Source organism: Patella vulgata, chromosome 1 (genome assembly GCF_932274485.2).
Source record: "Patella vulgata chromosome 1, xgPatVulg1.2, whole genome shotgun sequence".
Classification (NCBI taxonomy): Eukaryota; Metazoa; Mollusca; class Gastropoda; family Patellidae; genus Patella; species Patella vulgata.
Genome location: NC_065879.2, coordinates 26800821 through 26828251, shown reverse-complemented (window position 1 = coordinate 26828251; position 27431 = coordinate 26800821). Strand labels below are relative to the sequence as shown.

The window sequence follows — 27431 nt, the reverse complement described above, 5'->3', positions numbered from 1 at the left end:
CTACGAGCACCTGTTTTTCTAATTCAAGGGAAATAACTCTAATCCCCACACCGTGTTTCGGGAAACTTCGTTATTCTTCGGTTTTTATTCCGTAGAAATAACAAAATGGCGGATAAAATGCCATGGGGATTGAATGTTCACGGCGTTCTTCCGGGTTCTGCCACGGTAATTATTAAATATAGAACTATTTATAGTGATATTATTCTAGCTAAATGTATATAGCACCCCTTGCAGACATTATGATAAGTAATAACTTCAACTATATCGCATATATTCAAATCGCGTACTAAGTCAGTGCTATAGTTATTAATATTAGACAGTATTACTATTAGTATGTCGAATAGGCGGCTAGGCCTAATTCAGATTGTCACATTCGTTAGTTACAAGTACTACTGAGTCAGACTAAAATGTGATTGATTTTGTGTCATGTTGAATCCGTCATCATTAGCCCAGTTCGGAGCAAAACAGTAGGACGTTAAACCCCATTTCATTTCATTTGTCATGTTGAATGCATCTGATTTATTTCATTTATCATATTTAGATATTATTAGGACATCTTTTGCCATGCCTTCCTCGGTAGATGGATTTTTTTAAGATAAAAACTTTAAAAAAAAAGATGAGATGTGAAGTTTTTATCTTAAAAAAAGAAAGTCTTGGCATTATTTTTACGTAGTGGTTATTGTTACGACGAGTCGTGAAAATATTTCTCAGACTATTGTTACGATGATGCTTTCAGAGCCCTCCATCGGCGAAGTTACAAACTGAATAGTTGTAAAAATAGTCCTAGTGGCTATTCAATTATGACCATCGATGATTTCTATTACTCAATGGATTTCAACTTTATTCCAGGCCCGGATCTAGGGGACCGTGCCCCCCCCCCTCAGCCCACGCCACTAATGCAAACCACTAATGCTAGTGGCACTCTGATGATAACCCTTTGCTCCAATGTATGCCCCCCCCCCCCCCGACAAAATCCTGGATCCGGGCCTGTTAACCCTAAACTTTGCAGATGGAGGGCTCTGAGAGCATCGTCGTAACAATAGCCAGCCACTGCATTATTTTTATTATATATTATCTCTCTGAGTCACCAACAAATTCAAAATTAATTTATACAAGCTTAATTATTATTGTGCACATAAAAGAACTCTTAGCAGTTAGAATGTCCAAGCAAAATTTCCCTCATAGCACATTGTATGGCGTATGCCTATGACTGCCTATGTTCATTAGCCTAGTCGGTGCAGAACAGTAGGACGTTGTCGTTAAAGCCCATATCATTTCATTTCATAAACCGGTATTGTGAATGTTTCCTGACTCATTGACATTCCTGGATTATCAGGATTATTTCTATAGGAAACTTTATCTAGACTGAAATCACAATTCAGAAGATAGCATGTTAAGTATCTTGTAAAAGTGGATGGAAAATACGACTAGTGCTTTATTCTTTCCTATATGTCAATTTTCATGGATACCAAATCTAATTTTCAAAAATTTGTCAATTACTGATATCGTATGGAAACTGATTGCAGAGTAGAACATTTTGCTTCAGGTTTTATAAACTTACAAAAATTTGCATTAGACATGTCCTTTAGACATTTTTTGTTTTCCAGACCATATCAGAAAATAAGTTGAAGGCATTTGAAATTGGAAGTATGAATATTGGTAAAAAGAAAACATTGTCAAAAAAGGAGCAAGAAGAATTGAAGAAAAAGGTAAAGTGATAATTGATATATTATAGTAGTCCTACATGTACATGTGCATTTAGATTTTAAACAAAATTCTAAATAGCTTAGGAAATTCATTCCTTTGAGGACAATTAGATTAAGGCTTCACCTTTATATACAAGTCTGGAAAAGCCATCCTGTCATCCACAGATTTTGACACCAGATTTGTGAAATACATATTTAATGTCTGTTTCCACCAAAACGATATTTGTCAATTTATGCTTTTGAATGACAAAATCTCTTGGCATATGCATGCAGATACTTGTCATTTTGCAGATTAGAACTGAAGATATTGTTAAAATCTTACGAAAACCTTGTAAAATATTATTTAAGACATGGTAATTTGATATTATCCAGTAATGGTTGCACCATGTTAATCATATATTGTTTTAAAACTCAAATCTCTGTGTAATTTTTTGTTTTTGTAAATTAGGAAGATGAGGCTGCAGCAGCACAGGTTTATGAAGAATTTGTGGAATCATTTGAAGATAGTAAAGGTTCATTACAAAAAACATGGGTTAAAGGAGAAGTAGTAAATGCTGGCAAAACAGGTATATGTAAACATATATTGTACAAAATTGTACAAATTACCATCATCGGCATGAAGTACTTGATATCTTGACCAGTTGTCACGAACCTTGGATCACAATTAATATTTGCTATACACACCTCATAATTCTAAATCCTTCTGTACCTTGATAAAAACCTACGGAAAAATCATGAGATGGAGGCAGGGCTCTATAAAAGTTGAGTGTGCCTGTGCACACACTTGAAAATGTGCCTGCAGGGTCATACTGAAACACAGGGATGTAGCCAGGATTTGGTGAGTGGTGTAAAAATATATTGGGCGAGCGGAGCGAGACCCCCCCAAAATTTTGGGAGGGGGGCGTCGTCTTTTATGAAAATTAAACCCTTCTTGGTGTATTTTCAGAGCATCTGCTGCCTTTTGTATTTGGTTCAGTGCAAATCAAATTTCCATTTATATATTCAAATTTTACCAAATTCACTTAATTTTCATCAATGATACAGCGATCTAAAAACTTTTTGACACCACCCGACCGAGCATAAAATTGTCCCGCCCCACTCTGTTTCTCTGGATAGATAAGTTGAGAACCTTTCGGTATTTGTTGTTTTGTTGCTTTTTTTTTCAAATATTACTTTATTACTTTGAGATTAAAAATTAAAACGATTCTTAAAACGGCGTTTGTGTTTTATTTGAGTGCAACGAATTATGACAACAGGTAGATATTGATGATTAAAATACGTTGTATTATTTGACTTGTTTGTAAAGTTGTTGTACGTGTCTATTATTATTATTACGGTGGAATGAGAGTCAGGTCAGGCAGAAACTAAGAAAGCTCTCATCGTCCTCCTAGTCCTACTCTCGGGCCGTAGCAAATCCACGGTCAACACAGGTAAGAAATAAAATAAGAAACATCGTGAAAATTTGCAGGCACGTGTTGGACAATTACGACATTCAAACCTTTGTCATTGGAGTGCCGTAAATTGGTCTGGGTGACCTATTTACGGCAAATAAACAAATATAAAGACCGTAGATTAATTGTAAAACGAATAGACCTAGGCCTACACATCTTCTAAGTATAGATAAACAAAATACCTATACATCTTTCTTTAAACTAATTTGGGATGATAGGGTCTACTACGGCACACAAAAATAAATTATGCCGTGACAGGCATGGTTTGCGTACGTCGGCTTTTACCATGGCTCTGCCGTTTAATTACCGTGGTAAATTTCGAGCGCCGAGTTTGTATACAGAGAGGAACGAAGGGGTTTAAATACGACTGGGCGGCTTTCTTCGATTTTGTCTTTGTGCTGGGTGGCAAAAAATAGTGCCGATCGCAGGCGCCGCCCGGCGTGGCTACATCTTTAAAAATGTGCCTGCAAAAGGTTATTGGAGGTTATTATAAAGTGCAAATGTTGCCGTGCCTGCCTCGCAAGCCATGTTTTATTGATTATGGTAGTTATTATTTGAAACATTTTCAAACATGTACATAAAAAATCTTATAAAGTCACATTTTTTTTTTTAGCCAAAGTAACTAAAGTTGAAAAGAACCGAATCTATAAACCAACATCCAAACTATCTCAAACTTTTTCCTCTAAAAAAGACCCTAAACTTGTTGACGATGTTTATAAGGTAATGTAATTTGAAATCAATACATGAATTAGTTATGGACCAGGAACCGAGTATGACGTCATCACAGCCATCTTGGAATTGAGACATCATATAAAAAAGTGAAGTCTGTTAGTCAATGCATAAGTTGTCCAAGAAACAAACATACCCAGTGTCATGTCGATCGTACTTGAAGTGGCTGACCCTTAGGCATTTTGTGATCAATACCCCCAAAAAACAACATGAAGAACAAGATGAATAGCGCTTTTGTGGGTGGGTGGGGGGATTTCCATGTTCAAGATATCTTAATAGAATGGAAACATGTAACATGTTTTATATATTAATAAATGAGATTATTTTATAGCCAATGCAATTCACTGCAAGAATAGTAAAGTTTCACAGAAGGGCCTTTGGAAAAAATAGCTGGAGTAACAGTGCTAAAAGTCCCATCGAATATTAATTATTATGTATTTTCATTGATTACTTAACTTCAGACAAATTTTAAAAAGAAGAAAGCTGATGAAAAGAAGAAAAGTAATTTAGAATTATTTAAGGAAGAATTAAAACAGTAAGTATAGAAGGGAGATTTTTTGTGCCATCCAGTTTACAAGAAAATTGTACCCTATCCATAAATTGGCATATTTGTAGGCTAGACATTTATCAACACAAGAAAGTCAAATACAGCTAATGGAGATCCTAAGAACTTTCCAGTGAAAAGTGGGCACGCAGTGTAAAAACACAAAGTCAGTAAATCTTGTCCGGACATCGACTCTATGGCCAGTTTTTTGTCCCATCTGATCAGCTAGATGGTGTTCCTTGCCAGACACTCTGTCCTGCACCAGTAACAAAAGGGAACCATTCTGAAAAATCCAGAGAATCTTTCTTGGTCACCATGGCACTCAGTTCTTTTCGAAGAGAATTAAATGTTCTGATATTTGAATTTCGATTACTGTGGCTTCATATGGCATGCGTAAATATATTAACATGACTATCCGAGCATTATTATTTCATATTATACTATCACTATGCCTAAGAAACAAAAGTCAGTGTGTCGGATGTAAGCTCCTCTATAATTGTTCTATATGTTACCTGAGAAACACGTTTGTTGCTATATTGTTTTTTAATCATAATCATACATTTTTGACAGATAAAATATTCCAGTTGGACAGGTTTTTAGATAAAATAGATATATTGATTCAAATGATATTGTATTTTATAGAATGCAGATTGAAAGACAAGAAAGACATAGATTAAAGAGAAGTATGAACAATGATAACATTAACGAACCTGATTCTCCTGAAAATAAAATGCCAAGATTTGAAGAGGAACAATCAGACTCGCCTGTTAGAGTATCTGGTATGCTTAAATTATTCTTCTTGATTTGCCATTTTATTATAATTATATTGCGGTATGGTTGTTGAAATATTTGGAGATGTTTATTTATGGTGGAGCACCCTAGTGATGTACAAAATTTTCATACATCAAACTTACTTTGCTCTATTCAACTGGTTAGTTAAAGTTAAATCTGGACAGACCGATTGTGTAAATGTACTTACTGTGAATAATTTTGTTTCAGCGAGTGATATAGATTTGATGGCATTAGGTCCATTAGAGACAAACGATGAATCAACAACAAATTTATATGTTGGCAATATTAATCCTAAGGCAAGTAATATTTTTATTGTCTGCTGCATATTTCTTTTTAAGAGCAGTGATGTCAACCTCTTAAACATGCATTATGCAAGAGCAAAATCTGCTTATTACAAGTCTTTCTTTAGGCCTGAAATGTTATCTAAATTATCAATTAGACATTAATTAACTCTCGATGTCAAGGCTAGCCTTCGATGTTGGCTGGATTAGATTCCTATATGCCGCCAACGGCCATTGATAATTAAATCAAAAAAAGTGGATAATATAATCGAGACTATGCTGTTTATATTAATGATTTTAGTAATGATGACCGAGACTATGCAAAAATTTCACCCTCTTCTTTCTCGGCTCATAGTGGATCAATTTGACTGAAATTTTCAGCAAATTACCTTTACACTATCTAGTTTTTAACTATTATAGCGAGAACTGCCATCTCTTTATCTTATCTCCCATAATGTATCTTTTACTCGAAATATACCTTCTTTTATAAGAGTAGAAGAAATTGGGTCTTGATCATATTTCGTAACAGGTCATGTCAAAAAGATTTCATCAAAAATGCTTTATATTTTTTTGAGGTTATTTAATTCTATTTGTAGATGTCTGAACCACAACTTTGTGAAATATTCGGGAGATATGGTCCATTAGCAAGTGTGAAGATAATGTGGCCACGTACAGATGAGGAGAGATCAAGAGCTAGAAATTGTGGATTTGTAGCATTTATGAATCGTAAAGATGGTGACAGAGCCCTTAGTGGTCTAAATGGTATGAAAATTTAATTCCAAATCCATAATTGTGAACAGCAGTATATTTAAAATGCCATTGATACAGTGAGACTTGCTCTACATCTGTGAATCTTAGAGTAGTTAGAGATCTCAATTCCTCCTCCATTTCAAATATTCGACTACCAAATATTAAATTGGTAATTAATGAAACAAAATTGAAATCAAATGACCTATCCTAGAACAAAAATGTGATCACCTTACACTTTGCAAACTTCAATAATGTTTTTGGGGAGAAGCCAAAAACTAAAATAAGTAAACAAACTAAATACCAAGACTTCGCCTAATAGTTTGGATGCAGCTATGGCGGGTGTTGCGCTAGGCAGGGTAAGCTTACTCTTCCGGACACCTGTTACCACTGTTTGTCATGTATTTTGTACACTGTGAACAATCCATATGCTGATTACACTATTTTGCCTTATTACACTATTTTGCCTATACCGTTTTTTTAGGACTTCGAATTTTGTCTAATGGTTTGGATTGTTCGTACTTGATTTTATTTTAATCCAATATATTGTATCAAATCAACCCAATTCAATACTTTATTTTGACCTAAATCAAGTTTTATTCCTTTAACTAGACAAAGACTTAAACATACATTATGCAAGAGCAAAATCTGATTATTGCAAGTCTTAATTTAGGCTTCAGATGTTATAGAAATTATAAATTAGATCTTTATTTAAACAACAAGCCCAAAATCAACTCTGTAGACCCCCGGATGGCTCGGCTACAGCTCGGATTTAAATAGGATTTCACTTGATTAATTAATTCAAATATGGCGCACCCTGATGAGAATACGTCAGTTAGATCGAGGCTAAATGATAGAGTGTACTTAGCGAGGCCGCTGTAGAGCGTTTCCGCATGCCATTGAAAACTTTACTTGATAATCGAGATATGTAGGTGGAGTTAACGCCTGTCAATCAAACGATCGGCCAAGGTGAAGGCACATTTCAATACCATTTTTAGTCAAATATTACAACGATGATAACTATGTTCAGAATAAAGTAATTTGACTGAAATTTTCAATATATTCTTCTTTCATCATCTACTTTTGAACTGTTATAGCAAGAATGGCCAACTTTCTATAAAAATCTCCCATAATGTTTCTTTAAGATATTTCTAGGAAACAGATTGAATACATTTGATGATTTTTGTTGTAACCCTATTTAAATTTCCGTTAATATTTATTAGGTACTGATATAATGGGATATGAGATGAAATTAGGATGGGGAAAAGCTGTCCAAATCCCACCACACCCAGTTTACATTCCACCCAAACTAGCAGAATTAACTCAGCCACCACCTGCTTCTGGATTGCCATTTAATGCACAACCACCAAAACCAGGTGATCGAGATAAATTTCCACCACTCAACTACGATATGATGGATGGCAGCAAGATTCCCGATGATCTTCAGAAGGTAATTTTCAAAGAACATGACAACATGAACTTTGTTTTAATATGTTCCCTATTAGATAAAAAAAATATAACATTGCTTCACTAGCTACATTCAAATATTTCTCAATTTATCTCCAATTTTTCTTAATTTATTTTTAATTGTGTTTTTTCACTGGTAAGTAAGATAGTGAAAATATTTCAATGATGTAAATACAGAAAGAGGAATATTATGTATAAATACTATATTTGATGTGCAAAAAGGGTCTGATAGGGTGGGGTGTAGAATTTATGCTTTTTTATGTGTAAGTTTTGATCAAAAATTGAGCTGACCATGTTTTTAACTGCCATTTCTACAGACCTTAGCCAATGCTGTAGTGAAAGTCGTAATTCCGGCAGACAGGTATACAGCCTTATTTCTTTTATTTTCTATATTTCATCCCCCAATGATCATCAGACAAGTTGGCATGACATTTAAAGTCGACACAATTTTCAGACAATATCTAAATTTTAAATATCTAAATTCACACTAAAATACCCTAAAAATAGGCCTACCAAAAATTTAAACCAACATTTACAGGGAATATTGTCTTTGTCATCTGCAATTGATTGTAAAATCTTATGAATTTGCTGTTGATCATATCTTTATCTTAAGGGAATTGAACCATTCTTAGGCCAATATTCTTTTTAGATTCAACTTGCACTTGATTGTACATGTAGTTGACAAGGGATTATATATCCCTCAAATAAGTGATTTTAAACTACCAAACATGTATTTTAATGAATTAAAAATTTACACACAAACAATTTGCTACCAAACTACACATTTGGAAGTAGGATAAATCCTTAATACTAGTAAAACATAATAGCAGGATTAAAATAAGTGAAAGTTATAACCAGTTTGGTGGTGTTAACATACCAGTAGATATGGCAGTCAAATTTGTATTCAAATTTAATTCAAAATGAAGCATTACACGCTAATGAAGCATGGCTATTGCTGTTTATTGCAAATACGGCACCATTTTAGATGGAATACTTTTTTATACAACCACATTTTCATGTGGACGTATTATGCTGTCACCCCATTCCGTCCACAAGTTGTGTGAGGACACTCTACAGTTCACAATTTTTATCCAATTTTGACGAAACTTAAAATATTGGTCTATCTCCCAAACATCTCGATTCCTTTCGATATTGGCATGTATTGGACCATAACTTTATGGATTATGGCCCCTGATTGTATGGAAAATCACGTTTTTAGCTTGTGGACAATCTAGAGGTCACAATTTTCATCTGATTTTGATGAAACTTGATATGCATGATTATAACCAAAAGATCTTGGGTTCTTTCGATATTCGTGCATTTCAGATGTAACTTCCTGAATTATGGCCCCTGATTGTACAAAAATCACCTTTTTAACTTGTGATCCCTATACAGGTCACAATTATTATCTGATTTAAAGAACCATTCGAATATATCACCGTTACACCATAATGTCGGTTGAGTTCCAATTTCAGACCTAAACTGTCAAGGTATTACCGAGGTTGTGGACCCTCTAGAAGTCACAGTTTTTATCCGATTTTGATGACACTTGAAAAGTATGTTTATAACTCAACAAGTCACCATGTCAGACAAAATTTAAAAATTCGTAGAAATATGATTTCTGTTACTCATAAAGTTTTGAGAATGTAATCTAAACATTAGGTTTATAAATAACTGACGAGGCATGAGTGACCATTTATAAGATAAAAGTTTCCTTTCTATGCTGTAAAAAATTGAAACAAAATATCTACTAATTGTTTTATCACAAAAATCATGAAATATTCACCAATAGATAGGTCATTGTCTCAATTTTGATCTATTGCCAATGTTAACTTGTCTGATATCTGAATGGGTGTTTGAAAAATCAAAAAATCTTATAAGACTAAAATATACCAATGTAATGAAGAAAGAAGCCAGTGGAGAAGGATGGTGGACGGAAATGGTTGGACAAGAATATGGATGGATTCTTTGGGAATGCAAGAAGATTTTATTAGGCTTTTATTGTTAAGAGTTAAAACTTAAAATTGATTTATTGAAAAATTCATTTTAAATGGATTTAGTATAATTAATTATTATTGATTCGTAATGATTATTATTTTATTGAATTAATTCTAAGATCACATTTGCATGTTTTGTTTTTGTGTGAGCAATGACCCTTTGCCAATTAGAAATGCCTAATTTTAAAGCTAGTATCTATCAATTTGTAAATTCATACCTTTCTCTTAATCTTATGGAAAATTAACTATGGGGTTTTATTACTAACATTTTAAAGAATTGAAGAGAAATTGCATGTTGCATATAGGTGTCTGCTGTATTTCTTTAAAATAATTGTGTTACAGCATGTAGCACTTAGAAAAAACAAAATTATTTGTTTCAGGAGATACAGCAGCGATTTAGCCTTTTGTTGTTGTACTCTTTAAATTATGATGAATCAAAGTAGGAGGGGATAAAACTGCATTGTAATTTTCATTCTTGTGTCTTGAAAATAATTTAAACTTCAAACTTTTATACAATATTATATACAAATACTATTCTCTAAACTGTCTGTGTAATTAAGGATTTCCAAATACAGCTTTTATTATTTAAAATCAAGGTTGATTGTTTGGGGGATAACTATTTAAAAACTAATTGATGCTATTACATTAAGGTATTACATTAAGTTAAAGCCTAGATCACTGTACATTTCTTAAACAAAATTTCATTACTAACAAACTGTAGTTTTGTGGGGGTTTAGGTATGTGTGTTGATCTGTGTCCAAGTTACTACAAACTTGTTTTAAACATCATAAATTTAGATGTGCTTGTATGTAGTCTTTGTGGTTAGATGGGGGTTCCCCTTAGGTGTTGCCATGTCCATGTTTCTTGTTTCAGAAGTCTTTTAGCCGTAATACATCGAATGGTTGAATTTGTTGTTCGTGAAGGACCAATGTTTGAAGCAATGATAATGAATCGAGAACTTAGTAATCCAGTATTCAGGTATAGTAAATTAGTTTTATCGTAAATCAAATCAGATGTAAACATCATACCATTGTAAGTATAAAATATAAAATTATGTTCCCTTGTTGTCCAAGGTTCTAATTCTGTACATGTACCTATTACTTAGAAAATATACATGAACAGGATATGTAAAACACAAAAAAATTATGGAATACAATTACTGAATTTAATAGGAGCATTGTTTTTACAGTAATACTCTTGTTGTTATGAAATTCAGTAATTTCTTAAAAAGAATTGGTTTATTTATGTCACTTTTGTATAAAGATATGTCTTGGGAGTGTTTTCTATGACAATATTAAAAACACTACCATTACAACTAATGTATAATTTACATACATTTGAATGAAAGAGCAGCACTTGTGCAAATGATTTCATACTTGTTAGATCTCTCTTTACCTTTTTTTTTTAAAGCTAACTAACTGTCATCGCTTTTCAGTCCACAACTGTCAATAAATTTATTTATTTTAGCTGGCTATCGATAATCTCAATGGCTTCAAAGGAACATATCATTAAAGAAGAAGTCCAAGAATTCTAAAACCAAAAGTTTCACATAGCAATTTAAATGCCTTGTCTGAAAGCTTCAGCTTAAGTTAATTATCCATTTGGAAATGATTGAACTCTGAACATTTTTATACGCCCACATTTTCATGTGGACGTATTATGCCGTCGCCCCTGTCCGCCCGTCCACAATTGTTTGTGGACTCTCTACAGGTCACAATTATTATCCGATTTTGACGAAACTTGAAATATAGGTTTATCCCCAAAAGATCTCAGCTGCTTTCGATATTGGCATGTATCGGATCGAAAATTCATGGATCATGGCCCCTGATTGTACGAAAAATCACGTTTTTAGCTTGTGGACCCTAAAGAGGTCACAACTTTTTTCCGATTTTGTTGAAAATTGAAATGTAAGTTTATAACCCAAAGATCTCGGTTCCTTGCGATATTTGCGCATATCGGACCGTAACTTCCTGAATTATGGCCCCTGATTGTACGAAAAATCACGTTTTTAGCTTGTGGACCCTATAGAGGTCATAATTTTTATCCGATTTAAAAAAACCGTATTATTATATCACCGTTACACTCTAAGGACGGCTGTGTTTGAATTTTGTGAAATTCGGCCCAAAATTGACAGACAAAATGGCCGCCGTTCGTTCTCAAATAGTGTAAAAATATGGTATATCAAGGATGTGGACCCTATAGAGGTCACAATTTTTATCCGATTTTGTTGAAACTTGAAATGTAAGTTTATAACCTAAAGATCTCGGTTCCTTTCGATATTTGCGCATGTCGGACCTTAACTTCCTGAATTATGGCCCCTGATTGTACGAAAAATCGCGTTTTTAGCTTGTGGACCCTATAGAGGTCATAATTTTTATCCGATTTAAAAAAACGTATTATTATATCACCGTTACACCCTAATGGTGGCTGAGTTCGAATTTCGTGAAAATCGGCCCAAAATTGACAGACAAAATGGCCGCCGTTCGTTCTCAAATAATATGGTATATCAAGGTTGTGGACCCTATAGAGGTCACAATTTTTATCCCATTTTGTTGAAACTTGAAATGTAAGTTTATAACCCAAAGATCTCGGTTCCTTCCTATATTTGCGCATATCGGACTGTAACTTCCTGAATTATGGCCTCTGATTGTACGAAAAATCGCGTTTTTAGCTTGTGGACCCTATAGAGGTCATAATTTTTATCCGATTTAAAAAAATGAATTATTATATCACCGTTACACCCTAAGGACGGCTGAGTTCGAATTTCGTGAAAATCCACCCAAAACTGACAGACAAAATGGCCGCCCTTCGTTCTCAAATAGCGTAAAAATATGGTATATCAAGGCTGTGGATTCTATAGAGGTCACAATTTTAATCCGATTTTGTTGAAACTTGAAATGTAAGTTTATTACACAAAGATCTCGGTTCCTTTCCATATTTGTGCATATCGAATTGTAATTTCCTGAATTATGGCCCTTGATTGTAGGAAAAATCACTTTCTTTTTAGCTTGTTCTCTATCCATCTCTCGAAAATGTGGGCATATCCTGCCTGGCAGCCGCTGGTTTTTTAGTTAAATAACTGTTAGGTTTTTTTTTTAAGTGGGTCTCCTATAGACCTTACAACTGCTTCAACTTTCAACTGAATGAGCGTCTTCCACAACTTAATGCAACTAGTTCCATTCAGTTGAAGTGACCATGATTCACTTTCTGCAACTCGCTTCAACTAGTGGCAACTAGTTACCGTCGACATAAGGGCTCTTACAAACTGGCGTCATTTGTCATGTGACCTCGTAAATAGGCAAAATGGAAGCAAACAATGTCGAGAATAATGTAATGATAGAATTGTGGCAAGACTGACCATTTTTGTTGCACACATGATGAATAAATTAACAGTCACATGTTATGTGTAATCACTGTCAGTTCCAAGTCAACATAATTCGGTTGCTCTCAGTTGCTGAATTGATCGATATAAGCCTAGTTGCTCCCAGTTGCAAAGTCAACATAAATCTCACTATAGACACACATACACTCTTTCCTCCATTCTAATCACACAATAAGTTCCACTATTCAATAATTTTTGTATCATCTTCCAAGAAATAATTTATTAAACGTGGCAGTAACCTTCAGATTCTATTATAAGCTGGGAGTTTTCACACAAGTTTTGTTGACAGATATCTGGGATTTATCCTTTACATCTGTAATGAAAATAAATTATTACTGAGGTCATAAAATACAGTTTATAGTGATAAACAATCTATTAACAGTAAGGATGTAAACGGTTACTCGGTTGACCGGTTACGGTTCGGTTCTGCAACCTGACCGGTTCGATATTCCCGTGACCGTTATTCGTTCTATATAAAAATGTCAGTGTATATCGACCTAGTAGTAAACTAGCATTAGCCCAGGCTCTCTTGTTCATATTACACGTTGATACAAAACTTTCCCGGTAATAAAACGGTTGTATTCGCTGCTCGAAAACGTAGTAGAAAAATTATGCCATAAACAAAGTATCTTTCGTCCCTCTGGCACGTGGCCAAATGGTATAATCTTTTCGTCCTTTCATTGGCTCGATGGGGTCACATGTTCAGTCACGTGTGGTAAACATACAAATTTTATAGTATTAGCTTTTAATACGGCAATATTTATAAATATAAATTTAAGAAAATGGCATGGACTATAAGCCTACAGTTATAATAATGTTTTGACCGTGATCTAATTAGACTCTCCAGAAAAGAGCGACTTATTGCGTTGTATCTTCGGGCTGGGTAATCTTGACTACGTATGAAAATGAAAGTAATGCCGTGCGCGCGAATAAAGACGCCGAATTAAATATTTTATTAATGGATTACATTTTAACATTGCACATTGAGATGGAGGTAGGTTGGGCCATAGAATATTCCTATAATTATAACTGGTCGAACACTAATAATATTGTATCAATTTTCCGATCTGTCACACAACGGCATGTGCTGGTACCCGGCGAGTGACGACCACGTGAGACCATGACCTTTTTGATTGTTAGACGACGCAATGTTTCCTTCCGAGAAATTTGAATGAAAAACAAAATAAGCTGCAATAAATAAACTCTTCTTAGGACTTAGGGTCTAATAGTTTATATTCAAAACGAAGTTAAACAGTGTGAAAAAGTAAACTTTAATCCTGCGTACGGTACCGGTGATTAATAACTTCGCAACTAAAAAGTGAATCGGTTGACCGGTCACGGTCGGTTTTTTGCTCATCGGTTAACCGGTTCAATTTTTTTTGACTCGTTACATCCTTAATTAACAGTGTACTTATTTAATTAATTATTATAAAGAGACATGTTTAGATTTAGTCAAGATATTCGTATTCAATTTTAAATAGTTTTTGTAAAATTCTAAATATTTGAAAAACAAGATTGTACAATGTACTAGAATATAAATTGTAAATGATTGTGTGTACTGAAACTATTTATATAAATAACAGCTTTAATGATAACCTTGACTAGGTTTATACTCTCACCATCATCAAGCATTGATATTTTATTATTAGATTTCATTCAATGTACATACAACATATATCATATTTTAATCAATATGATTACTTATATATGACATATTTTAACTGTAATATTTTCAGGTTTTTATTTGACAACCAGACACCAGCTCATACTTACTACAGATGGAAAATGTTTTCAATATTACAAGTAAGTGATTTCATTTGCGTATGTCATTTCATGCGTAGTAACTTTTGCTTCACTTCTAATATGCTCTGTTTTAGATGATACCATAATGAGCTCAATGTTCGGATAGAAAAATTTTGAGGGCATTTTTATAAGGATATACATGTATTACATATTGCTTCTCCTAGAAATTGTTTTTGAACTTGCACACATACTTAATTTGTCTTGACACAAACATATGGTGGCAAGCCTTACATGTACATCAGCATTTATTTGTTTATTTACATGGACTAACAGCTGCGGTTGTTCAGTAAGTTGCTACACTATAATCCTGTGTGTATTATTAAAATTATTTGGATATTAGATAATAAATGAAATGTAAACAAACAGCAATAATTGAAGTTCTCCTTTAACAGATATGAGATTAACTAGTAGGATTTATGTAGCTCTAACTCAATATTATCCAAAACATTTGACATTAAAAATATAAATAGAAATCTAGAATATTTATTTCAATGTGTTGTTCAAGGGTGATACACCTTACAGATGGAATACTAAAGAGTTCCGTATGTTTGATGGAGGATCTATGTGGAGACCACCACCAATGAATCCTTACACTCAAGGTATGCCAGAAGATCTAGTAGTTAGTGAAAGAAAACCTCCACCAAGAGTTAAAGAAGAACCAGTAGAAATACAGAAAGGACAATTAACTGATAGGTGAGTAAAATGGAGTGTTCAAACTTGGTGTAGATGTTCATTGGATGAAGGTTTTGACTGATTTCGATGATGAACATTTGTTTCTTAGGCTAAGCAGAGGTCAGCAATTTGATTGTTTAAGACTCTGGAAAACAATAACTACAATGGACTGTCACTTCCGACATCTGAATACTATGACATTCTGTGAAATCAATCCTCATTTTCATGTCCTTATTACCTCGACCAAACAATTTTGAGTACCCGGTATTTTGAATATTCTTAATTGCGACACCAATCAGCAGTTCCGTCACACGATTTGTGCTAAATTAACATTGAATAATCCGACCTTCAATCAGTGGGTGTTAATTGCTTAATAATTTTATAATCTCTCGTTATAATATTGTGTTCATAATGTGTGATCGTCCAGAAATGAAATGAAATGGGGTTTAACGTCCTACTGTTCTGCTCCTAACCTGGGCTAATGAAGACTGGATTGTCCAGAAAAGCGTGTCCGTACAGAATGGACATTGGATGTCCAGCACCTAATTAAAGAAGATGTTGAGAAAGTTCCACGACCTACACAGAAGAAATTAGCCGTTAAGTATTCAGTAGATGCTTTTTTGGCCTGTCGCGATCTTATATGGCAACTCACGGTAACTATGTACACTCTCCTTGTATTAGTGCAGCACAATATACAACACAAATTACTTTTTGAAAGCCCCCCCAAAAACTTGTTAAAAACCACTAAAAAATATAAGAAACCATATTATAATACATGTAGGCAGGCGCTATCATACTGTGGCCACCCAGTAATCAATTTTTACATTGGCTGAAACCTGTCTTATTTGTCACTTCAATCATATCGTGTGTACTAAATTACAAAATGGCTAGCGATGTCGGTACCACTTCTTATTTCAATACTCGTCACTTCAGCAACTGACATGTCACTCTTGATGTATATGAATATCGTGATATAAGAAAGGGTAAGAAATGATTTTACTTGAACTCTAAATATGAAGACATCAACAGAATGATGCACGAGGGGTTTGTACGCTTCCGAAGTAAAAACGTAATAATTTTATGTGATAAAGTTTTGAATGTACAGAAAGATTTATCATATTTTAAGTTCTGGGTATTCGAAGGTGTATTGAAATAATTCTTCCGCTATTTGAGGTACAATAATACTTCCAGAATTGAGACAATTTAAGTATTCCGTCATGCTGTATAATCTGGCATGTTGTATCGATCCCATACGATGTCGGAAGTGGCAAGAGTCCACTGTACTTCTAATTGAGACAGAATATTCATTGGTTGTAAATGTTCGTTTGTGTTTACTAAACAGCTGTCCATCTTTCTGTCTCACACTTTTTGAGGCACAATAACTTTGCTTCTAAACTGAAGTAGAATGTTCAAACTTACTGTAAATATTTGATAGAGGAATGTCTTAAATCAACTTGGTGCAGAAAATATTTCGCATATAAGTATTTACATTTGATTATTTTCCATATACTTTAAGACAGGTATGTCAGTATATATATATTTGTTTTATAAAAAAGTGTATTCACTTGCAAACATTTTACAATAGAAGTAGTGCTGTAGTAGTAAAGTGTTAAGAAAGTGGTTATAACTGTTAGATTGTAATTTTAATGAGATCCCAGATCCTCAGGAGTTTTCAGCTCAGCTTAGTTCTGTTGTTGAGAAATGTGTTAATGTTTTTGTTTTAATATAGTCAACGAGATCGTTTAGAAGATATGTTAAGAGAACTAACACCAGAGAGATGTAAAGTTGGTGATGCTATGGTATGGTGTCTAGATCATGCAGAGTCAGCAGAAGAAATAGTAGAATGCTTGTCAGAATCTTTGTCAATTTTACAAACACCTATGCCTAAAAAGGTAAGTTAATGTTCTGTTTTGTACAGTTACTATATATAACTTTGTACTGTACTTTGTACTTTATATGGCAAAATGTCAAGTTACTAGAGATACTCTTTGTATTGTACATGTATTTTATGGCAAAATGTCAAGTTATAATTTTGTACTGTTGATTTATTTTACCGCAAAATTTGAAGTTATTAGAGAGAACCTACTCTTTACACTGTGAAATTTTGTAATTTGGTATTTTTTTTATGTTGTATTTTTCAGATTGCTCGTATATTCCTAGTGTCAGATATTTTATTTAACAGTAGTGCTAAAGTTCCTAATGCTTCTTTTTTCCGAAAATTGTAAGTACTCAAATCTTCTCTGGTCTTTGCATACCTTCACCAAATTAATTGCTTTTTATTGATCTGTAAAAAGTTGATAATATTTCTAAATAAGATTGGGTTTATCTTTATGTTTGAAAACCTACTCCCAACATCCACCAAATTGTAATGTGTACATATTTTATATTTCCAGTTTCCAATCAAAATTAATGGACATATTTAAAGATATTCGAGAAACCTATGAAAGTATTGAAGGTCGTCTGAAAGCTGAACAGTTTAAGGTATGTTTTAGTTGATAAAATATCCTATGTTTATATGACAGTGGTTTTAAATTAGTAGATTAAGAGAGGGATATTAAAATGAACTTATTCCATCCACCCATCCACAGGCGTCGAAATTTCAAATTTTGGCATAACTAGAAAAATGGTTGTGGGTTACGCCAGATGACCATTGCGTAACCAATTGGTTACATAAAATGGTTGCGCTATTTTCATGTTTTATCCAGATTTATATGGTGCTATTATTCATTTCCGCTTGCAGTGAATGTATTTTTTTTTACTAATTTATATTGTATTATATTTAATATTATATTTTGAATTTAAGTGTTTATGACTTTAACCCCACGATGACCCCATTTAAACACTAGAAAAATTTGTTCCACTTCACTAAATCCCTATATTTTAAGTAACTTAGTAAGCTAGCTGATTGACTTCTTATGTCTGTTGTTATTGATCAGAAAGTAGATACAACCTCAGGTACCGACTGATTGACAAATAATATTTACTAACCTCGGCACTCTATAAACAAAATCTCAAAAGGAAACCGAATAGCCTGTGATGAAATAATATTAAAATAGACAGGACACTAAAACTGTTTACATTATCACTCAACTTTGCCATGTGCAGGTGGGTGTCAAAGTTGACGACATACATACGGGTCATTGGTACCACCCTACAGCATGGCTATAGTGAAAGGAACGTGTAGTAAATTCTTTGGAAATATAGCTTACATGTTAAATAGTCAAACTCTTTTTTTATATTTGAAAATCCAAAGTTACACTTTCAAATATTTATGGCATAACTAATCATTTAAAGAATTAGGGATGGGAGGGCATTTTTAAATTAACCTGCTTGCAACTGGTCAAAAGGTGATGTCAGAATATGTGATCTGTCAAAATACCTGATCTTTTAAGTACCGGTAAGATGGAAAAATGAAATGCCAAGTATGAATGAATGAAAGGAGTTTGTGCTGACCCTTAATTTAAAAGCTATAATACTAGTAATTTATACCTGTGTCACAAAGTTATCCTGTATAAAAATTTATCAAATGTGAATAAATTTGTTAACGTAACTGATATTTCAATTTGCGTAACCAGGATATCGGTCGCATGTTTTTGGGCTGGCGCGATCGCAGGTAACAGCTTGGTATCATTCGTGTGAAATTTCGTGGCCTGCATCCATCCCTGGGTTTTTTTCCCAGAGACTATCTCTGGAACCACTTCTCAGGGTTGCAATTTTTGTCTTTATATGGATTCAAAATTGACTTAGTTTTTGGTATGCAAATCCTGTTCCTTCCAAAACAAATAATTGATGGTCAAGTCTTTTCATGTATACCTTGTTATGGTATTTGACCAGAGTTGAACTTTTTAATATTTTACTTCCCATCTAAATGCAAAGAGATAGAATAGTTTAAAAACTTCATTGTTTTAATACTATGTCAACATGTAGTTATATTTGACAAAAGTTGAACTTTTTGCTAATTTTAACTTTCATGTTCATCTAAAGAAAGTAAAACTATGAAGACAGATAGTTAGAATTTTTATAGTTTTAGTAGAATTGCACAGATTTATTCAAAATAGTCTTTATTTTATTTTTCAGCAAAAAATAATGTTATGTTTCCGTGCATGGGAAGATTGGACCATTTATCCTAACGACTTTTTGATTAAACTACAGAATATATTCCTTGGGCTTGTTCCAAAGGTAAAACAACCTAGTAGATTTTATAAATATAATAATGCCACTAAGCAACACATTAATCTCATATTTCATACAATCTGTTTTTGTTACATTCCCTATTACAATACACTGGAGGCACAATATTCCAGGCTAAAAGCCAAATGTAAATTTTCATTCCCTACACATTTTAAAATTAGTCTTAAATGTATATAAAAGAGTATTGGTCCATACATCACAAAGTCCAACCGTCTAAATCTCCTATTATTTTCTATTGATTTCATCAGCGCAGTGGGCAATTGTCTACAAGAGCGCAGTGAGCAATTGTCTGCAGGAGCGCAGGTTTGTTTAATGCCATTGATTTTGTGTGCGTGTATTGTGATCCTCCTGCACTTACTATAGGATGTTAACCAGTCACTGAAGTGTTATTTGTTTCTATGTTTGAACAGTGAAGTCATAATAGCATCTAATCACCAAGATAATTATCTAAGTACACCTTTCGTACCTTATTTTACTTAAATTTAAAAGGAAACTGACAATTAGCCTTTGAAAGTATTCACCTTCAATTCATGCAAGTTTTAGAAGATTAAAATGATAAATAATGATATAATTCATGTATGCTTATGTAGGGTGATGTAGATATTATTAAAGATGATTTAGATGGCGCACCTCTAGTACATGAAGTATCTATATCTGAAATAGATGGTAAACCTTTAATTGAAGATTACGATGGTGAACCACTAAAAGATGATATAGATGGTGAACCACGTAAGAATTTAAACTTTATATTTTTCTCATGAATTATCTTTAAGAGAACCTGATCTCTGCAATTTGGGTGAACAATAAATCATCAATTTGATTAAATTCAATAAATTTTGCTACATGGAAATACAAGTGTTGTTGTTGAGATACAGTGTGTGTGTGCCTGATGCTGGCTAACTAATAAGGAAGTTCCTGGTTCAATCCCTCTGTTGACTGAGAATGTTCCTATGAATGATACTGTGTGGTTGTCAGTGCTGTAGGATGTATGAGCTGGCAAGGAACAGCGTCTGTTTGTTTGGATATGATGCTTTCTGAGCAACATTTGCCTCATCATAGCACACTGCATGGTTTATGCACATCTTCTATAACCCAGTTGGGAAAGAAACATAACGCATTAAACTTTATTTATTTCATTTGTATATTGTCAGTCAGTATTTTATGCCAAAACCCACTATTATATTATATTTTAATAAACCACCCACCATTTATATTAAAACCTGAACCAGTCAACTGTAGTTTTTATTGATACATTACTATAAAGTGTGATCAGCTTATGTAATGTAGCAAATTTCAGCTTGACTGGTAGTTACAATTTCATACTAAATATACGCTATATATTCAATGTTTATTTGCAGTAGAAAAGCCGAAATCAAAACCTATGGCAGCTTTTATACCTTCAAAATGGGAGACAGTTGATGAGGCAGATTTAGAAGCACAAGGTATGGATTTTGTAAATGTTAAATAATTAGACTGAGAGGTAACTTTCATATTATAAAACTTCCATAAAATGATATTAGATTTAAGGGCATTAAGTAGTCGAAGATACACACTAACGTTTCAGCGCCAATCTTATTGAAACTTAGCATACTTGTTCCAAGTGTGAAATACCCAGAAGACACATAAAAATTACGACTGTTTGTTGTGTAATAATGGAGATACAAGCGGAAAAAAAAACCCCGACTTATTTCTAGCAAGTGATAAGGTTTCCCCTGACCCAGATCAGTTGTTGAATAAATTGTGATGTCGTGCACATTGGTCACGTTATCCGCAGTAAACAATCATGGCTTCCTCCAGCCATCGCGACTGGAACATCGCTGAATTTCTTTTTTGGATGGTCAAAGACTGCCATTTTTGAATGCATGATTTTGAGTGCGGCAGTATGCACTAAAGTAAATATTTACTTTTTACATCCGAATTGTTGTATTTTTAAACTTGTTGTGGACGTATTCAAAGAATTTACCCAAAATAACCAAATCTGGTTTGAAGTCTTGAGTTGATGTTTTTCAATGTTTTTGGTGTTGAAATGTCGCTTATAACCTCTACTTTTGATCTACGGTTGGGATTATCAACATCTCCTTTTGGTCTGAACTTATAGAATTTCCAAGAAAATTCATCATTTTTTGGCATTTTAATGGATATCAGACAAACACGGACTAAAGCCAAAACATGCACCGTAGGTTGCTTGGACTTGAATTTAGCACCCTTTATTATCATGCTTTTGGGCCAAGTTTGGAACATTGTTGGTAAATAAAATTGGTATCCTTTTGGTAGTTAATGTGTAGTGTAGTACTTTGGTCCTTAAAACCATAGTGTATCTTTAACTAATTATTGGATAATACTGTCTATAGAGTCAAATCACACGTACTAATGAAAGTGTATGACGTGTTTATATATAAAAAAACTGTGATATTTTGGTAAAATCCTTACCATTATCAAAATATCCATCAAATTCTATCTGTTTATGACATATGGTTGGTAGACCAAATAAGGTAATATTCTCCCCCCTGGTCTTGGGAGAATGGGGATGTTTATTCCATATTTGGGAAGGAAATTGAAGCCAACGTACAGAAATAAGGGGGTTGTTAAAGAGGGTGTTGATTGAAATTGATCAGAGCTGGCCCAGCTATTCCGAGCAGCTATCATCTATGCTAAAATAAAATGTGCATTTTAGAGTACTCAATGCCCTTAAGGTAAATTTATACAGATTGATATTATTTACTAAATGGCAATATCAATGATAACATTTAATTGATCATGCCACACTTTTTAATTGACATGTCAGTATTCTAGAACCAGATTTTTTTATATCCTTATTCTTTCAAGAACACCTGTTACCACTTAACACCAGGGCTCGAATTAGCGGGCGACGTGGGCGAAATAGTCGCATAACCCATTGATGACTTCGCCCTAAAAGGCAATAGGGCGAAGTTGAAGTCGCCCTCACTTCGCCGTACATTTGTGCAAGGGCGAAGTAGTAATTTAACAGGCATCGATATCAACGGTAAACAAAGCATTTTCAAAACAACACACGTGTTCTCATTGTGAGCATCGAAAGGAAAACTGAAAATTAAACAAGTTGTGAAAAGCAAAACACTTCGCCGTACATTTGTGCAAGGGCGAAGTAGTAATTTAACAGGCATCGATATCAACGGTAAACAAAGCATTTTCAAAACAACACACGTGTTCTCATTGTGAGCATCGAAAGGAAAACTGAAAATTAAACAAGTTGTGAAAAGCAAAACATGAATTAATTTTTTGTTTTTCGACTCTCTCTCTGTTGGCTGTGACAATGTTTAATAGTTTCAATGGTAAAAATTGTAATTTATGTCAACAGGAAATACAATTCTTTAAAAATAAAGCGAAGAAATCGAACCATAAATCTCCGCTAGAACCTCTGGCTTCGTCCAGAAAGAACAGCCAATCAAAAGCTATCATGGCCAATATGGCGGCGGATACAATACTGAAGACAAAATACTGAATTCGTCCGCTTTCTTTGAAATAATTTAATAATAAAGAGAATAATAAACATAAAACTTGTGATTGAAAGGTGACGAAAGGTGTACATTGTTGTGTCAACATGGTACAGTCAATAAAGAACAACACGTGTGACAAGTGAAAATAGCGTTGGCGTACATTTATGTAGACGGGTGGCGATAGTAAAACAATTTTTATCAGAATGATTACAACATGTATTTAGAATGTGTTGATAAGCATAATGTCAGGTTGATAATTAAATTTACGTCAATATTAGTAGTTCCACTAATCTAAACACTTAAACGTATAACAAACAAGGTAAATGACTACGAGTGTGTGAGTGGGGTGTCAAAAAATAATGTCTTACTGAGTGACCAGGAGTTACGCACACTACTGTCGTATTTACTGATAAATATATATGTTTGCAGCTAAAAGATGTTTGTTATTTTATTTAGCATATTGTGTAACTTAATAAAATTGGTGGCGTCAATGCATGAAATATGACCTCTCCTTCAAGTCTCCCCATGTCTCCCTCACTTCTCCCTGTTCTGTCTGTAGGGAGAAGTCACTTCTCCTTAAAATTTGTCCCTAGTTTGAGCCCTGCTTAACACTATAGATGAGAACTGTTTATCTATTGTGGTATATCACATGGAAAACAAATTCTATTGTACTGTTATATGATATGTTGATGTGTTTTTACAGCAATGACAACATCTAAGTGGGATCAATTAGATCCAACCGATGAACGAAATAAAACAGAAGATTTAGAACAAGAACTAGATGGACAGTAAGTTCTTAATTTAAAATATAGTGTGCATGGTAATTTCAACTAATTAGTGTTTGCTTGTGTACCTGTTACCATGTTCATTTAGTTTCTATTTTGATTTTAAATGTCAATAGTTAGTGGAAATCTGTCTTCAATGCCTTATCGTAGAATGTGTAAAGTTTACACTGTAAACTGGTTTTCAGTTGTCTACGTATAGATAAAATTCGGTGATCTATTGAACCTACTGCCATTTCTAAAGGCTTGGGATTTGGCAATCATTTACTAATCAATGTTTTTTTTATGTATGGACTAATGACTATGTTTGGCAAATATTTAATAATCAATGGGGTTTTTTTTATGTATGGACTAATGACTACGTTTCTAACTAATACACCTATTGTCATACTGTAGCCACACCTCCATTTACACACCCATTCTCAGAATATCGATAGTTCCTCTTTCCAAAGAGCTTGATTGAAATTTTCAAACAGAAAAAAATGGTAAAAACACCCCAAAAAATTGTAGGAATGAAGCCATCACAGAATTTCCCACTGACATTTGAAAAATGATTTGTTTCACACTGGGCAATAAAGGTATGTATTTCAGTTTATATTCATGTTTTGTAATTTAGACCTATTGAAGATGAAAATAGCAGATCACAAGTATCTGATGTCAGTGACAGTGAAGATGATATCCCTCCTCCCAGAAGTTCTCAGGGTCGGCAAGAAATGTCAGAAGGGAGAAGAGCTAAATTAAGAGAAATTGAGGTAATTGATTTTGTCAGGAATATTCAGTCAGTGGTTTGAATTCTCTTGGTAAGAATTTGTATTTCGTTTGATTTGGTGGTTCTCTTATTGTGGAATATTGTATGTTGTGGTCTACACTTCTTTTGAAAAGTATTTATACCTAGACGCAATGAAAAAGCACCACTTGTAAATCTAGTTTGAGAGATGCGATGAATATAACAACATTAGATCCCGATGGTAACATGTCAGAATGATGGTAAACACACCACAGATTTCTTCTCTCAAACACAAACATTTGAATGCAACATGGTGCACTGCAAACATTTGTATAAAATCTAGCTATTAAAAAAACTTGGGGCGTAGAACACTATGGAAGATGCAACGATATGCCAATTTTGAATGCGAATACCAAGCACGCACCATTGGGTTAATTCAAGAGGGCATGGGTACCAGAGCCAATGGCTAGAGAATTCTAGTTAACACTTTGCTAACTGTCTATGTCATATAATTGTATTCTGTATGTACTAGATTTAAGCATATTATTAACAACATTAGTTATTATTTTGGTTACAAATTACTGATATTGTTTTCTAGTTGAAGGTTATGAAATATCAAGATGAACTTGAAGCTGGTAGGAGATCGAGGAAACCGAACCTATCAATGTTGGATCAGATACAACAATACAGAAATAAACTGCTAAACAAGGTATGGTAGTTATAGCAACTGAAAATCAGCTATTGATGTGGTTTACGACTATTGCTGGTGTTGATTGATCTGGCTTATATCACAAATAGGAAGCGAAATTATGCTTTTTAAATCTAAGTTCAAACATGTGTTGGGGGGTAACAGAAGTCATACAGCAAGGGCACTGAACACCCCATCCCCGTTATATTTAATTACAGCTAAAAATTAAATTTGAGAAATTTCATAACATTAAGTTTGCATAACATTTCTCTCCTTGTTTTTTTCTTGATTTTTTTTCTCTTTGATTTACAGGAGAGTACAGATTCACCAAATCGATCACCAAGACGAAGAAGAAGGTCAAGATCCAGGTCAAGTTCACCCAAAAGAACAAAGCGTACTAAAAGGTTAGTTACTATTTTGTCAGCTGCTAAATGCCTGGGTTTTGTGAACTTTCTTGTACTTATGAATAAAGCTATGTGAGAGATATTGATATGGGCTCTGTTTTGTTTCTGAACCATATCTCATAAACTGTTCAAGACATCTTGAAATTTTGTATACACATTAATGTTTTACAGTAGTTTTCTAATCTATCAGATTTAATTATTTTTGTGTTCCATAAAAATAAATGTGACTTTTGGGATGCAAGGACACAGGGTGCTGATGATTTAACGCTGTTGATGTTGATGAAGTTTACGACTGATAAATTCTATTTATTTTCTTCCCTTTATTTTAGTCCCAGAAGATCACGTCATTCATTATCACGATCACCACAGAGAAAAACATCAAGAAGCCCTAGTCGTCATCGTCACAAACATAAGAAAAATAGAAGATGATGAATTCTGTTTATTGAGTGTTTATAATTTGTGTCAATGTTTATTTCATTATGTATATTTTGAAAGTGTCCGAGTGATTGATAGAATGATATCGCTGAACCATTAAATTCATATGTTTATATACCACAAATAAATCATTTCTCTTCTCAGTTCATAAATTATTACTTGAGATTTTATTCAAGAATGGGTTAGAGAAGTGAAATTGAAATGTTCATGTTACCTGATAATATTTGTGATAATCCAGATGCAGAAGGAATTATACATTTATTGTTGTATGCATGAAATTAATGTGTAATTGGAATTTTTAGGACAATAAGTAAGTAATCTATGCTAAAATGTACTCAAATTGATTATTGAATTTAGGGAAACAAAACCAAAATATCATCTGTAGATAATCTCAATCAGAATTTAATAAAAGAGGCATATCAAATAATTTTACCCAACAGTTACAGGTGGAGCTGACTTTTTTATATCGTGGACAAAAAGTGATGAATGTGGCAAGATTTCAATTCATTTAATCTCTGTAAATACTGAAATTCCTTTCAGATTTCAAGATATTGCAGTTTGCATGGTTTGCAATATTCTTCAAATTTTTATGATGTTCTACAGCATTAATTTAATGATACGATCAGGTGCTCGTGGATTTCTATGATTATCCTGCAGCAAGATAACTTTCTGAGCATTCTTACAGTATTAGTCTTTCTTCAATTTTATGCATGTCTACTCTTTGATTTAAGATGATCAATTATTGCTTTGAAATAATTTCTGGAATTCTTCAAATATATTGGCTTTCAGATTTATTTTACTCTTTTACAACTGTGATATTCACAGTTTAACACACCCCCCCCCCCCCCCCCCCCCCCCCCGTCTATATTGTCTGCAGGGATGCCAAATTTTAGCTTCATCATATTTTTAGTAAATACTGAATAGAATTGAACCAATTTTTGACTGATCGTAGAGATTCAACTTTCACAATATTAAAAGGATTTAAAAACTTCCACCAAATGAAGATCAGAGACTTCAGAATGAAATGTTAATGTTTTGATAATATACTGTGGCACTGAAACAGAATCCTAGTTAACAACTTGTATATATAAATGTATCCTTCATGTATAAATTTAATACATTGTTACATCTTTGTAAATAAAGAATATTATTTAAAA

The 27431-nt window shown here is 33.6% G+C and overlaps 1 protein-coding gene across 5 annotated transcripts; it reads left to right on the top strand.

Moving 5' to 3' along the window:
* The first annotated feature begins 56 nt into the window (after positions 1-56).
* On the top strand, positions 57-27431 carry LOC126829994 (U2 snRNP-associated SURP motif-containing protein). Of its 5 annotated transcripts, XM_050560195.1 has the most exons (24): positions 57-165; positions 1608-1709; positions 2155-2272; positions 3771-3877; positions 4348-4421; positions 5073-5209; positions 5430-5518; positions 6100-6265; positions 7474-7700; positions 8035-8078; positions 10588-10692; positions 14833-14899; positions 15405-15592; positions 17301-17463; positions 17713-17792; positions 17965-18052; positions 19649-19750; positions 20353-20491; positions 21121-21204; positions 23942-24026; positions 24637-24772; positions 25346-25456; positions 25748-25839; positions 26169-27431. In XM_050560195.1, exons 1-24 carry the CDS (start codon positions 106-108, stop codon positions 26266-26268), a joined length of 2664 nt encoding a protein of 887 aa, XP_050416152.1. In that variant the 5' UTR covers positions 57-105; the 3' UTR covers positions 26269-27431. The 5 variants fall into 5 exon arrangements, with proteins under 5 accessions (XP_050416152.1, XP_050416179.1, XP_050416172.1 ...); XM_050560206.2 differs by lacking the exons at positions 57-165; positions 1608-1709; positions 2155-2272; ... (4 more) ...; positions 6100-6265; positions 8035-8078 and having other exon boundaries at positions 7563-7700; XM_050560196.2 differs by lacking the exons at positions 57-165; positions 1608-1709; positions 2155-2272; ... (4 more) ...; positions 6100-6265; positions 7474-7700 and having other exon boundaries at positions 7756-10692.

What these genes read in the sequence shown, in the direction of transcription:
- LOC126829994 (XM_050560195.1), top strand. Translation starts at nt 106, where the DNA reads ATGGCGGATAAAATGCCATGGGGATTGAATGTTCACGGCGTTCTTCCG. An exon ending in TTGTTGACGATGTTTATAAG is followed by an intron (nt 3,878 to 4,347) that starts GTAATGTAATTT and finishes ACTTAACTTCAG; the next exon opens with ACAAATTTTAAAAAGAAGAA. An exon ending in AAAGGACAATTAACTGATAG is followed by an intron (nt 15,593 to 17,300) that starts GTGAGTAAAATG and finishes GTTTTAATATAG; the next exon opens with TCAACGAGATCGTTTAGAAG.